Source organism: Lagenorhynchus albirostris, chromosome 7, assembly GCF_949774975.1.
Source record: "Lagenorhynchus albirostris chromosome 7, mLagAlb1.1, whole genome shotgun sequence".
Lineage (NCBI taxonomy): Eukaryota > Metazoa > Chordata > Mammalia > Artiodactyla > Delphinidae > Lagenorhynchus > Lagenorhynchus albirostris.
In genome coordinates, this window is record NC_083101.1 from 22,038,650 (window position 1) to 22,054,581 (window position 15,932).

General features: G+C 36.6%; 1 protein-coding gene and 1 pseudogene across 1 annotated transcript in view; both read left to right on the forward strand.

Annotated features, from left to right (window-relative positions):
* SHOC1 (shortage in chiasmata 1) overlaps window positions 1-15,932 on the forward strand; it is an 89,137-nt gene that overhangs the window by 16,386 nt on the left and 56,819 nt on the right. Inside the window, exons 5-9 of the mRNA XM_060154626.1 lie at window positions 4,690-4,855; window positions 5,060-5,171; window positions 6,102-6,252; window positions 7,201-7,302; window positions 8,379-8,487. Of these exons, the coding sequence (XP_060010609.1) occupies window positions 4,690-4,855; window positions 5,060-5,171; window positions 6,102-6,252; window positions 7,201-7,302; window positions 8,379-8,487 (640 nt within the window). The remainder of the gene's footprint in view (window positions 1-4,689; window positions 4,856-5,059; window positions 5,172-6,101; window positions 6,253-7,200; window positions 7,303-8,378; window positions 8,488-15,932) is intronic.
* Window positions 12,379-13,972, forward strand: LOC132522785 (heterogeneous nuclear ribonucleoprotein K-like; annotated as a pseudogene).

Genomic DNA, 15,932 nt, shown 5'->3' on the forward strand with positions numbered 1-15,932 from the left:
CAACAGACACTTAGGTTGTTGGCTATTGTGAATAATGCTGCAGTGAACGTGGGAAGACTCTCTTTGAGATAGTGATTTCATTAGACATCTGTTTCTCCCTTTACGACATTTATATCTTTTGTGGTATTACTATGCTGGCTAGGATCTCCAGTACATTGTTCAATAGAAGCAGTAATAGTTGCCATCCTTGTCTTGTTTGGATAGTAAAGGAAATACTTTGTTTCACCATTAAAAATGATATAAATATTATTTCAATGTTTACATCATTTTCAACGGCGAAACGTTAGAAAAACTTACATACTTTATTGGGTTGAGGAAGCTTCTTCTATTCCGAGTTTGCTAAGCTTTTGATCATGAATGAGGACTGAATTTTATCAGTCCTCATTCATTTAAAATTTTATTAATGAATTTTATGTTTTCCTACATCTTAAGTATATAGAATGTCCCTTTACTAAAAACTTATAATTTTATAATCTAAACAAAATTGTTTTACTATTGTGATCTTATTGTATATGCCTTATAGTATTTTTAAATGTTAACAGTATTTTGGAAACATTTCACCATATATTTAAGTTTTCTTCCAAATCATGGCTTTTAATGACTACAGCTTTTAATCTTATTCATGTATTATAGATTTCCCAATTAATGTTGTTTTTAATTTAAAGTACGTTCCTAAATGTATTGTTGACCTGAAATAAATAGATTGCCAGATATTTCTCCTGCAAAGATGGGTTTATTTGGGATCAGCAGAGAATTACAATTCCAGTTCTGCAACCATGGTGAGCCACATGTAAGTCCTTGCCCAGCAACAGGGGAACTCTTTTATAGATGGGAAAAGGAAGTTGGGAGGGCTATAGTAAACAAAGAGTCTATGGCTTTTCATTGGCTGAGTCCTTGCCAGGAAAAAAGAGGCGTCTTCCTTCTGTTGGGCTCTGCTATCATAGCAGAGCATGAGAGCTTCCCCTGATCATCTCCCAATTCTATTTAATGAGGTTTCTGTTTCTTAATTTTTTGCATTATGTTTCCACTTCCAATTATTTCCTTAGAGTGAATTTCTGGAAATGAAATTATTGATGTAAGCATTTTTTGGCTATACGTCCACTAGCATGGTATGAGAATACCCTATTCATGCCAGCCTTATCATCATTACTATTGATGTTGTAATACATTTATCCAATGTGATGGGCAAAAAATTATATTTTTACTTGCATTTTTAAAATTACTGGTGTTTAGTGTTCATTTGCATATTTTTATGTTGTGAGATGATTCTCTTCTTTGTCTCTTTTTCTATTCTTATATTTTATCTTTATGTATCAAAGATATCAATAACCCCAAATATATTTAATTTGAACCTAACCAGTCCTGTCAGTGTTTCCTTTATGATTTCTTTCATTGTTTTTAATACTGAGAAAATTCTTCCTTGGATTAAATAAATATTTATTCATATTTTGTTTGAGGTTTTCTTCAAGATTTTAGCAAATGTTTAAAAGTAAAAATAAAAAAATTTTTTCCTAAATGTTTTGGCAGTTTTCCCAATATTGTTTATGGAATACTCTTTCCTTTCCCCACCACTTACATCATATGCCAAATCCTCATCCACATTACTGTTTGTTTCTGGATTTTCTATTATGTTCTATTGATTTACCTATTACTGTGTCAGTATCATACAGTTTTAACTATTTAATACACTAGTGTAACATGTATTAATAGTCTCCTCATTATTTTCCTACTCTCACGTCTATATTCTTCCAGACTTACTTTGTAATCAGTTTTCCAAGTTCCAAGACAGACCACTTGAGATATCGAAATGTTATTGGTACCTTTTAGAATTTTTACCATAGTTAGTCTTTTTAGCCAGGAAAACGGTTTATCTTGCCTTTTCTTCAAGTTTATTGATTGATTGATTGATTGATAATGCTCCTCACTAACATTTTATGGTTTCCTCCATATACTTTCTGCACATTTTTGTTATGTTTATTCCTCAATATTTGCATATTTGTGGCCGTCATGAACGAGTTTTTCCGTTAATTTTTGACTAGGTTTATGTATATATATTTGAAAACCATTGATTTTATAATTTTTTATCAGACACTTTAGTGAACTCAGTTGTTTCATTTCGCTATCTTGGGTTTTCTAAGTAGACAAAAGTATCTTCTGCAAAGAATAACCCTATCTTCTTTCCTGTCAGTAGACCTCTTTCCTTCTGCTTTTTTTCATAGTTAACTAGCCAAAATTTTGTTTCCTCATGACAATTTAACACTCCTCTACAATAGAGGAAAACAGTCTCCTCATATCTGTGTTGGTACATATACTAGTGGTAATAAGGTAAGAAATCCAGGGTATGCTGGATTTCGTAGAATATAAGGAAGTAACACCCCTAGTAAAACCTTTGATAGTTATAAAGAACATTAGTTGTGGTGTGATGCTGCCCTCAAGTGGCTCCAACAGAAAAAGGTGGTTACAATGTTCATCGCAGCACTATTTACAATAGCCAGGACATGGAAGCAAGCTAAGTGTCCATCGACAGATGAATGGATAAAGATGTGGCACATATATACAGTGGAGTATTACTCAGCCATAAAGAGAAATTGAGTTATTTGTAGTGAGGTGGATGGACCTAGAGTCTGTCATACAGAGTGAAATAAGTCAGAAAGAGAAAAACAAATACCATATGCTAACACATACATATGGAATCTAAAAAGAAAAAAAATGGTTCTGAAGAACCTAGGAGCAGGGCAAGAATAAAGACGCAGACGTAGAGGACGGACTTGAGGACACGGGGAGGGGGAAGGGTAAGCTGGGACAAAGAGAGAGTGGCATGTACATATATACACTACCAAATGTAAAATAGATAGCTAGTGGGAAGCAGCCACATAGCACAGGGAGATCAGCTCGGTGCTTTGTGTCTACCTAGAGGGGTAGGAAAGGGAGGGTGGGAGGGAGACACAAGAGGGAGGGGATATGGGGATATATGTATACGTATAGCTGATTCACTTTGTGATACAGCAGAAACTAACACACAGTTGTAAAGCAATTATACTCCAATAAAGATGTTAAAAAAAAAAAGGTGGTTAGAAAACAAGACCTCATTACTGATATGAGGCATCCTCATGGACTCCCAGAAATACCAGGATGAGCCTGTAGGAAGGAAAGACGGCTAGAGGGGCTGTGTTTGAAAGTGGAAGGTGGAGATGGGGATATAAATGAATGCTGTTTGGGTTTTTACTGTTAACATGACTTCATTAGTACTTACAGAATGGATTTACGAACAAACCGTCTTTAAATCGTCTCAGCTAAACCCTGCTTAGACATGGACCTGATTTTGGCTAGCTTTCTGCTGTGTATCATGCGTGGGAAGCTCTTGGCCACAGGATTGTCAAGAACTTAACAGGTTCCAATAAACAGATGAACAATCTCTTAGGAGGCTAGCTTACACAACAAGTTCTCTTTTGGTATTTTAAGTTAGCACTAGGCAAAGAGATGGTCCCTGCCTCTCTACTCTACACCACATATTTATTAAGCACATGTATACCAGTGATGTAACTGGTCATGGGAGACATCACTTCATGCTATCCTTCTCTCATACCATTCTAAAATTACTTAACTGAAAGGCCACTGCCCAAAACAAGAGACCATTGCTTCCCCTTCAAGGTGGCTTTCGCTTTGGGGAGCTTGGTTTTCTGAGTAGTTCCTCATCTGAGTTTATATTTTCCTCTTTCTTTTTCCACTCAGAGATTATTGAGGAATGGGAGTAGGTTTTATGTTCTCTCCTGGGCCTAGAAACTGCTAAAGCACTGACACTGTTAGCTAAGATTCTAAAGTGGCCCAAACATGATAGGGTGGGGATAGAGAGGAGAAAGCTTTTCCAACAATTAACTGTTAGCAGTCGTGTTTCCTAATATGCAAGCTGTGTCACACTTCTCTAGTAGATACTTCACTACACAGCTTCCATTGTAATTAATTTTATAACAAACATGTTTGAACAACCTTAGCGTGCTAGAATCAGAGTTGGCCTCATTTATAGGCTTTTTAGACCATCTCCATTCCCTACATGTCAGTCTCTGGGGATGAATTGGAGACCTTAAGAGATAAAATCTTACAGAGAAGAAAACACTAGGGTCAGCAGAAGTCAAATGCTTTTATTTCTTTACAATCTTGCTGAGGCTAACCCTGGCTATTTTGAGGCATAAGACCACAAGATGTTTTCCTCCATTGATTACATTAATTTTGTTGGAAAAAAATATGAGCCTTTACAACTCTTTCAGGACATTTGGTTACTACTCAGTGTACTAAATAATGTTACATTTTATTGAGCTTCTGCCTGTGTACCAGTACTATGCTACATGATTTATTTGCACAGTACAGTGAGGAACTAGAGAATTTAAAATGTGTTTGACTATTATGTATAAAATAAGCTATAACAATATATTATACAACACAGGGAATATAGCCAATATTTTATAATAACTATAGAGTATAACCTTTAAAAATTATGAACCACTATATTGTACACCTGTAACTTATATAATATTGTACATCATCTATACTTTAAATAAATAAATAAATAAATTTTTAAAATGCGTTTGAAAACCCCGACTGTATCAATGACTGACTACAGTAACTATCTAGATCCTTTTGTATAACTTTTAGATTTCTTCTTCTTCCTTTATATTTCTTATTTATTTTCAGATTTGTATATTGATGATGAAGAAATAATTTTTGTAAATAATTTGATGACCTATAGAAGTCAGCTACCAACTTCGCATACTCTGTTGAGTAGGCTAAAACTATTTTTGGTAAAGGATCCCCTGTTGGATTTCAAAGGACAGATGTTCACAGAAGCTGATTTTTTCAGGTACTTAATTGCCCAGTGTTGTGAATATTTTTAAGAGAAGAAAATATTCTTTGTATGCTCACAAGTCTAGATGTTATCAATCATAGTATTTTATCATTGTTTACCTCAACTCTAATTTTAATCACTATGTATTTTGATTAACTACATTTGGTATGTACCTTGCTTTTAGTAAACACTAATTTAATGTTTTATTTTTTTGTTAAGGGAGTGTTTCTCTTTTCAAGGAGATATGAAAGGTTTTGTGGAAGATTTTTACATGGATAAAGAGAACTTTTGTCAGGAGAAGCTAGAAGATACAGTAGGTTTAAATGAAGCTGTAATATTTGCTTTCAGTAATTTTTAAATAAAAGTTAGTAAATCACACTTTTACAAGATGTAGTAATATACATTGGCCATTTACTATTGTCAAGTTAAAAAGACTTGATAACGGATTGAGCGTGTATCAATTAAAGAGGCAAATTTACTTCAGAGACAGTGGTCTAAACCTTGGCTACACATTGGAAGTACTTGATAAATTTTAATAAAATTCTGAAGCCTGGATCCTACTCAGATATATTCTGATTTAATTGGTCTGGTGTACAGCCCAGGTATAGGGAATTTTTTAATAATTTTAATCAATATACCTGGTATAGAACATTAAGTGGTCATATATATATTGGTCTTAAGGCGTTTAAAGGTTTTGTTTTCTTTTTACTAAAATCTTTAACACACATGGTAAAAAAATTAATTCACCTATTAGCCCCTTTTCTCCAGTCTCCCTCTTCCTCCCCTGTTAATTCTGAGAGTTATGCACATACAGTCTCACTTGTTGAAGAATCCAGTTCTGTAGGAATGAAAGAGAAATAAATTCTGTGGAATGCAGTAAAGATCCATTCCATTCCATCTGCTCTTTTTACTTCTCCATTCACCAGCTCTCATTTGCTGCAGTGATTGTTTTTAATTTAGAAGTTTGAAAATTTGTTATTAACATAAAAGAAGATACTTCTGCATCTAGGGATATTGTATGTCACTAATGTAATCGGTGGCCATGAAGGATATTACTCAGAGAGAACATTGCTTGTAATATATTTTTTTGGCTGCTACACTTACTTTTTAAATAAAATGTATGCAGAGCATTAAAGTTTTTGAGTGTGGGTTTAGTTTAAAATTTGGTACACCAATTAAGCAAATGTATCTATTTATGAACTCAGAAATATTTATTTGGAAAACCTCACTAAAAACTAGTTTTACCTATATGTTATTTCAGGCATCAATTTTGCCTGAGTGTGAATTCTTAATATCTGCAAGCCTCAAACAAGAAGTTGATATTCCATCACTCTCAGAACTGAAGGAGTCATTAAACTTAATGCCAGAAATGATAAATTATGTAGATGAAAATGAAAAGCTTTTCAGAAGAGGTGAGAGTTAAATTTAAAATCTGTTACTTGTTAGAACTACTTAATAATGTTTGTTATAAAAATTCTTGTTCATTAAACTTTTTTCTGAACCTTCAGATTTTTAAAGTGTCCCATAAGTTTGCACAATGAAATCTCAAAATTATTATTGATAAGACACTTTTCTCATTGTCTCCTTTTTATACACTTGCAAGCTTAAAATGTCTCTGAAATTAATTTAACCATTTCAAGATAATTATAAAAATAGAACTAAAACACGTATTAATTTTTTTGAGTTATTTTCTTATACATAGTGACAAAGCACTAACAACTTCTATGCTGACTTTAGAAGCTCAGAGTAAGGTTATGATTCATGGAATCAGATGACTGGGAGAGTCATAACCTAGAATTTAGATGGTTTCTTCCCAGTTAGACTAGTAAATATTGTCGAAGTCTTTTAATATAATTTGAGCCCAAATATTTAACTGTCCTCTCATACATTCCAGTTGAAATAATCGAAGATAAATAACATTAGGGAGGAGTGAAGGGGGAATTTGTGATATCCATTGAGAATAGGGATGCTTGTCATCAACAGACTTGAAGGAATTCTTGCAGACAAGAGTAAATCAGGGGATTACTGATGAGCCTACAAGTCAAGCAAGGTAATGAAAAGCCAACCTAAGTAAATAGATCAAATTTATACCAGAACTTGAAAGTCTAGCAGAGCTCAAAACTGCAGGTGGCCCATGGGCTTGTTAGAAGGACACAAATCTATGCATGGTAATGGAAAAGGACAGGTGAATGTACTGAATGACTGTGGTGCTACACTCCCAGCCTTCACTTGGCCCTGATGGTGTACTAAATGACTCCTCAGAATCATTGCCACTGAAGAATGAACAAGACTACAGAAAAACTAATATCATAGTACTTTTGCTGGTAGTAGGCTTTTTCCTTTTTTTTTTTTTTCCCCAGATCTTACTATCAAGCATGGAATTTACATTGAGGATATAAAATGCAGCTCCACAGAAATTTTGGCCATTCAAAGTCAATGTGAATCAGAGTACAAGGAACCAGGTAGAAATTTTGAATAAATCATGGAGCTTATCAGGGGATACCTATATATGATGTAAAAGTACAATACATTCACATATAAAGTCTACTATGAGACAGTTTTCATGTTTAAAATTTGATTATTGCAAGCCAAGTTGTTCTTTTATCTACCCCTTTACATTTGTTACTATCATTAACATCCTAGCATCAAAAGAGGAGATTTACAAAGATTGAGGAAGAGGAATGGAGGAAATAGCATTAATACTACAAATAGAAATCTTGTAATTTTATAGCTCAGTTAAAAAGAACTTTATATTTTACCTCAGTATTAGCAGTCTTGCTGACCCTTGTTATACTTTTGTAAATTTAACTTTTTAATCCCCAAAGCAATCCCATCATTATTGTTACTATCACTATCCTACCGAATTTGGAATCTCAGAATCATCTCTTGTTCCAGTGTAATGCCAGATTGTATTGCTCCCTAACTATGTTGATGATGCTGTTATTTAGTTACATTTATATCTGATCATATTAATCATCTATTTGGAAGTATACTGCTTTATTTATGAAAGTGACAGAAACACACTGACTACTTATGATAAATGAGGATTAGTTTTTCAAGCCCACCCCATAAAAGATATAACTCTGTGCTAGGCCACCTAGACTCCATACTTTGTAAGGTGAAAAATTACTGTCTATTAATACTATTTGTTTAACATCACCGGTATTTAGTATGGAGATAAAAATAGTACTACCTCTTAAGTATTGACAACATAAGTTGTCAGAATTGAAAACATTATTGCACATAAAGTCTTAGAATTTATCTTATATAGTAAACAATAAAGTTTAGTTGCCAATGTATTTTTTAAAAATCACTAGTATATAGTTGAAACACCATGTGGTATATGTGTAATCCTTTATATAGATGGAAATTTAAAACTGTTATTTTGTGTTTCAAACAACCCAAATTTCTTTTGATTGAAAATTTCTGTTGTAACACAATGATCAAACATAATAGTTGCTTACAAAAAATTATGAATTATACATAATTTTATTCAATGTTTATGTAACATGATTTTTTAAATTTTTATATATTCTAGTAGAGTTAGAAATGCCATTAACTCATCTACACCTAACAAACCAACATTCTTCAGTGAATTCATTATGTGCAGAACTTCAGAAATTTCCATCTTCTCCTGCTTGTAAAATGTAAGTAAAGATTAAATCTAGAACTCAAATTGCAATTCAGAAGAAGCAATCTTTAATTAAATCTCTCCATGTAAAGTCAATTTCCCAGATAGCTCTGTGAAAAAAAATGTAAGAGATTAAATGGTGTTCATAGTAAGCAACTGAAGGGAATATATGAATATATATGTACATAATTGTTTTTATATGCATAGAATATCTTTAGAAGGGCACACAAAAATCAGGTACTGTTGGTTGAGCCCAGAAGGAAACTGGGTAACCTGGCAATATAGGAGGTAGTAAGTGATCAAGCTAGGCTCTTTTATACTTTTAGTATTTCGAATGTGAATATATTACCATTAAATATAAACAACTTAAAAATTTTAATTTTAAATTTAAAATTTAAACAATCTGCTTAGAACATTGCCAGTGGATGCTTACCAATGACACTGCCTCTATTGTCACTCACTACCATGAAATACAGTGTAGCAGTATGTTGGTTTGTTAGGGCTGCCATAACAAATACCATAGACTGGCTGGCTTAAACAACAGAAACTTATTTCTTCACAGTCTAGAGGCTGGAAGTCCAAGATCAAGGTATCAGCAGGATTGGATTCTTTCTGAGGCCTCTCTCCTTGGCTTGTAGATAGCTGTCTTCTCCCTTTGTCTTTTTTTTTTTTAAACTTGCTTTTTAATTTATTTATTTATTTATTTTTGGCTGTGTTGGGTCTTCGTTTCTGTGCGAGGGCTTTCTCTAGGTTGCAGCAAGCAGGGGCCACTCTTCATTGTGGTGCGCGGGCCTCTCACTATCGCGGCTTCTCTTGTGGAGCACGGGCTCTAGGCGCACAGGCTTCAGTAGTTGTGGCGCACGGGCTTAGTTGCTCCGTGGCATGTGGGATCTGCCCAGACCAGGGCTTGAACCCGTGTCCCCTTCATTGGCAGGCAGATTCTCAACCACTGCGCCACCAGGGAAGCCCCTCCCTTGGTCTTCATGTGGTCTTTCCTCCATGCACATCTATGTCCTAATCCCCTCTTCTTAAAAGGATACCAGTTATTTGGATTAGAGCCCACCCTAATCACCCCGTTTTAACTTAATTACCTCTTTAAAGGCCCTAGCTCCAAATACAGTCATTCTAAGGTACAGAGAGTTAGGGCTTCAACATATGAATTTTGGGGAGGACAAATTCAGCCCATAATGAGTAGTGAAGAGCCCTGAACTAGAGCCAGATTGCCTGGCTGTATCATTAACTAGCTCTGTGATCTTCATTGCCCTGTGCCTCAGTTTCCTTATCTGTAATATTGGGATAATAATTGTACATACCTCATAGGGTTATTTTGGGGTCTTCCAAAAGATTTGTCATACCTCTCTGACTAGGAAGAGCCAAGGGTAACAGAGCAGTGTGTTCAGTGGTTGAACAATAGATTTGGCTTTCAACTTACTTCCCTAGGAGTACCAGAGATCACATCCCCTCTCTAACAGAGGACATCCACTGACCTTCTTTACCTGTGTCAATGTGGTACTGGTGTTGGGGAAAGCAGATACGTAGAACCAAATACTGAGCCACAAATCTGTTCAGTACAGCCCAGGATGGTCTGTAATCTTCTCAGAATTTATACTGCAGGGTTGGATCATTGTATTCTAGTTTGAGCCAAAATTGCATAGCTTAATAGCCCAGCATCTTTGTCCTCTGAGTCTGAGATAGCTTTGACTGCTATCTTATACCATACAGCATACCTGTAATTTAATGTTTTTTATGTTAGATTAGTCTGCCATCCTGGAATAAAGTCACCTCATTCCCCTACTTCTTATGCTAGTTACACAACTAAGAACATAACCAGTGCAACCCCCTTCTTCCCCACTGTAATCCTGGAACTTAGTATGTCCTAAAATAACACATTTTAAGGAAAATTACAGGAACATCTCCAAGTCTCTAATAAATTATTCCCAGAGTGGACACTGTGTGCTGGGTTTTGAGTTCTTAGCTGTGATTGGCTGATCTGCCAGAGGAGAATGCTCTTGGATTACTGGAAGCAACGGGAGCATCTCATCACTAGCTGCTCAGGCTTCTATTAATGGTCTCAGGAAGGTGTCACAGCATAAGATGGAGGAGCCTGACTTTGAGGGCCCCAATTATCTTCATCTTCTGGCAAAGAGGTATTTCCTTTGGGGGGTAAATTTGTGCTATACAGAACTCTACCATGAACTAGAACTGCCCATATCAGATATGAACTGTAAAAAAATAGCATGGGATGAGTACAGAAACTATCTATAATTGGTTTAAATATTTTTAATCCCTTTGTTAAGGTGCAAGGCATTTATTTGCAGGACGTATACTTCTTTTTTTGTGTGCTCTTTTACTCTTTTTTTTACTCCATATACCCTAATCCATCTGTTAAGGCAGATTGGCAGTTAGAAACAAAAACTAGCTGAAATTAGTATAATCTTGAATTTTAATCTGATATTGAAAGTATTTGCTTAAACTGCAGTAAACTCTTTAATCACACAAGTCATATACCTACTTATTGTTATAATTCAAATATCTAATGAGAATTTATGAAACTTGTCTTATCTGTGTATTATGATTTGCCAAAGTTAGAACAAAAAGACTTTTTTTTGGTGTTTTAAATAGCAGTGTTATTTTATTTTTTAACATCTTCATTGGAGTATAATTGCTTTACAATGATGTGTTAGTTTCTGCTTTATAACAAAGTGAATCAGCTATACATATACATATATCCCCATATCTCTTCCCTCTTGCTTCTCCCTCACTCCCACCCTCCTTATCCCATCCCTCTAGGTGATCACAAAGTACCGAACTGATCTCCGTGTGCTATGCGGCTGCTTCCCACTAGCTATCGGTTTTACATTTGGTAGTGTATATATGTACATGTGTAGAGAAAAGGGAACCCTCTTGCACTGTTGGTGGGAATATAAATTGATACAGCCACTATGGAGAACATTATGGAGGTTCCTTAAAAAACTAAAAATAGAACTACCATATGACCCAGCAATCCCACTACTGGGCATATACCCTGAGAAAACCATAATTCAAAAAGAGTCATGTCTATTTACAATAGCCAGGACATGGAAGCAACCTAAGTGTTGATCAACAGATGAATGGATAAAGAAGATGTGGCACATATATACAATGGAATATTACTCAGCCATAAAAAAAACGAAATTGAGTTATTTGTAGTGAGGTGGATGGACCTAGAGTCTGTCATACAGAGTGAAGTAAGTCAGAAAGAGAAAGACAAATACCATATGCTAACACATATATATGGAATCTAAAAAAAAAAAAATGGTCATGAAGAACCTAGGGGCAAGATGAGAATAGGGACGCAGACCTACTAGAGAAGGGACTTGAGGGTATGGGGAGGGGGAAGGGTAAGCTGCGACAAAGTAAGAGAGTGGCATGGACATATATACACTACCAAACGTAAAATAGATAGCTAGTGGGAAGCAGCCACATAGCACAGGGAGATCAGCTCGGTGCTTTGTGACCACCTACAGGGGTGGGACAGGGAGGGTGGGAGGGAGGGATATGGGGACATATGTATAACTGATTCACTTTGTTATAAAGCAGAAACTAACACACTATTGTAAAGCAATCATACTCCAATAAAGATGTTTTTAAAAAAAAAGAGAATCATGTACCACAATGTTCATTGCAGCACTATTTACAATAGCCAGGATATGGAAGCAACATGTGTCCATTGACAGATGAATGGATAAAGAAGATGTGGCATATATATATATACAATGGAATATTACTCAGCTATAAAAAGAAACGAACAAAAAGACTTCTAACACTCGTTCAAAGCGTTACACTCGTTCAAAGCGTTACGCTCCTTAAAACCCTACACTCGTTCTCTGTCTAGCTGTGACCGGCTGAGGCAGCATAGGGACGGCATAGGGACAGTAGCCTTGCTTGGCTACTGCAGCACTAGGGTGTCAGTTGGTCCCACCCAGAACACTTCATTTCTGCCCTGCAAAGATATATTTAATAACTGATTGTTGTGTCCCTTTAATACAAGAAAATGGAAACTAAACAGCCAGAGGAAACCTTTCCCAACACCGGAACCAATGGCGAATTTGGTAAACGCCCTGCTGAAGATATGGAAGATGAACAAGCTTTTAAAAGATCTAGAAATACTGATGAGAGAGTTGAATTACGCATTCTGCTTCAGAGCAAGAATCCTGGGGAAGTGATTGGAAAAGGAGGCAAGAATATTAAGGCTCTCCGTACAGACTACAATGCCAGTGTTTCAGTCCCAGACAGCAGTGGCCCCGAGCACATATTGAGTATCAGTGCTGATATTGAAACAATTGGAGAAATTCTGAAGAAAATCATCCCTACCTTGGAAGAGGGCCTGCAGTTGCCATCACCCACTGCAACCAGCCAGCTCCCGCTCGAATCTGATGCTGTGGAATGCTTAAATTACCAACACTATAAAGGAAGTGACTTTGACTGCGAATTGAGACTGTTGATCCATCAGAGTCTGGCTGGAGGAGTTATTGGGGTCAAAGGTACTAAAATCAAAGAACTTGGAGAGAACACTCAGACAACAATCAAGCTTTTCCAGGAATGTTGTCCTCATTCCACTGACAGAGTCGTTCTTATTGGAGGAAAACCTGATATGGTTGTAGAGTGCATAAAGATCATCCTTGATCTTATATCAGAGTCTCCCATCAAAGGACGTGCTCAGCCTTATGATCCCAATTTTTACAATGAAACCTATGATTATGATGGTTTTACAATGATGTTTGATGACCGCCGTGGATGTCCCGTGGGTTTCCCATGTGGGGAAAAGGTGGTTTTGACAGAATACCTCCTGGTCGGTGTGGGCGTCCCATGCCTCCATCCAGAAGAGATTATGATGATGGGAGCCCTCGCCAAGGACCTCCTCCACCTCCTCCTGGACGAGGGGGCCCGGGTGGTGGCAGAGCTCAGAATCTTCTTCTTCCTCCACCACCACCACCTGGAGAAGGAGATCTAATGGCCTATGACAGAAGAGGGAGACCTGGAGACCGTTATGATGGTGTGGTTGGTTTCAGTGCTGATGAAACCTGGGACTCTGCAGTAGATACATGGAGCCCGTCAGAGTGGCAGATGGCTTATGAACCACAAGGTGGCTCTGGATGTGATTACTCCTATGCTGGGGGTCGTGGCTCATATGGTGATCTTGGTGGACCTATTATAACTACACAAGTAACTGTTCCCAAAGATCTGGCTGGATCTATTATTGGCAAAGGTAGTCAGTGGATTAAACAAACCCGTCATGAGTCAGGAGCTTCGATCAAAATTGATGAGCCTTTAGAAGCGTCCGAAGATCGGATCATTACCATTACAGGAACACGGGACCAGATACAGAATGCACAGTATTTGCTGCAGAACAGTGTGAAGCAGTATTCTGGAAAGTTTTTCTAAGATTAGTGAAGAACTGAAGGAGTCCTGCATCTTTTTTTTTATCTGCTTTTGTTTAAAAAGCCAACATTCCTCTGCTTCATAGGTGCTCTGCATTTGAGGTGTAGTGAAATCTTTGCTGCTCACCAGATGTAATGTTTCAGTTCCTTACAAACGGGTGGGGGGTCGGGGTGGGCGTGCAAAAACCCTGAAATTTTGAAACAGCAGCAGAGTGAGTGAATTTTAAATTTTGCTTATTGGTGGTGGTTTAAAAAAAATCCCCCCATGTAATTATTGCGAACACTTTGCTTTGTGGTCACTGTAACATTTGTGGGGTGGGACAGGGAGGAAAAGTAGCAATAGTCCATATGTCCCTGGCATCTAGTCAGAGCAGTGTGCAGAATGTAATGCTCTTTTGTAAGACACGTTTTATGATTTTTAAAATAAATTTAGTGAACCTAAAAAATAAATAAATAGATTAGCCGAAGTTTCCAGGGCCATTTGAAACAACTTAAAGGAATTGTCTCATCACTGGCGAAACGTGAATAGTTTCCATTGGTTCATGAATACAAAAACTTAAAAGTCCCTATTTAAAAAATAGATTTACACCTCAACTGTGAAACTAAAAACAAAGAGAAAAAGTGTTTTAAAAAAAAACAGAAAGGAAAAATAATATGTAATGTTATTATACTCTTAACTTGCTTTTATGGCCCTAATTACTTTTATTTCAGAACACAACATTTTGGCTGGAGGTATGCCCAGTTAACAAATATTCTGAGTTCCTGCTACATGTAAAACTCTATGCTAGATTTTATGGTGCTAAAAAGAAAAGTCTGTGTGGCATTACGTCTTTATTTCCACACTGATTACTGAATCGTGAATGTATTTCTATACATGAACAAAGAAGATATCAAATTCAGACATATCTTCAGAAAGCTCCATTAAAAATGAGAATAGGGACTTCTCTGGTGGTCCAGTGGGTAAGACTCCACGCTTCCACTGCAGGGGGCACAGATTCAATCCCTGGTTGGAGAGCTAAGATAGCTTTATGCTATGCAGTGCAGCCAAAAAAAAAGGAATGAGAATATTTGTCTATATTATTGTCTTCTGCTGAACATGGCTTGCCTAAATATTTTCTCTTCCTTTCACTTTAAAATAATCGCCTACAATATGAGGTGTCTAGTTGTCAAAGAGACCTTGGTAAGGTTGAAGAATTGTCTAGATTCTCAAATATTGCCACCACATGCCAGATTTTTTGATTATGTGGGTAAATTGGATGGTTTAGACGTAAGACTTAGTTGTCTGCTACTACTCAGAACTGTCAATTTAACTAGCAGTACCTACAATTAGCATGCTCATGTATGCTCCATATGAACAGAGAAGCAAAATACAATTCTCACTTAGGAGGGAGTGGGAGGTTTGGGGCATAGATTAAAGGGTTCGTGAATTAATGGTCTCTTCCCTACCAAGGCTAATAACTTCATACCTACTAATAAGCAGTATTTACTGATTTACACTGCTTGTCATACATACTTCCTTCTCTCCTCAGCACCCAAAACACACAAACAGACAGACATCACTCACTCACACACAAGACTGAAGGACTTGAACTAAACTTTAGGACCTGTCACTTCCTGAGAAGATAGAGCAGACAGAACTTTTTCATAGTTCTGATCCTCAGCCAGTAGAAGCTCCAGAAATTCTGTTTAGAACGGACTTGGTGGGGACAGCGATTTTATAAAAATTTGTGTTGAAGCTACCATTTTGTACGGTAAGCAAGATAATTTTATGTAAATCGCATTTTTATTTTGGGTGGCTTATAGTGTTGGTGCTAGCATGTTTTACGGAAGGAAATGCTAAAACCCTCCCAAGTCAGCCCCCTCTGGCTCCAGCTTCCACTGAAGGAAATGGAAGGAAGTAGAAGTAAGTTACAGGAAAGCAGGAGCAGTTAGGGAGCTGACAAACTGACAAACCTTCCTAGGGTAGGAGGAAGTAAGCATTTGAAGTTTGGTCTATGGAACTCTCTACTTCAGTTTACACATTTATAAAATAGAGTTCATT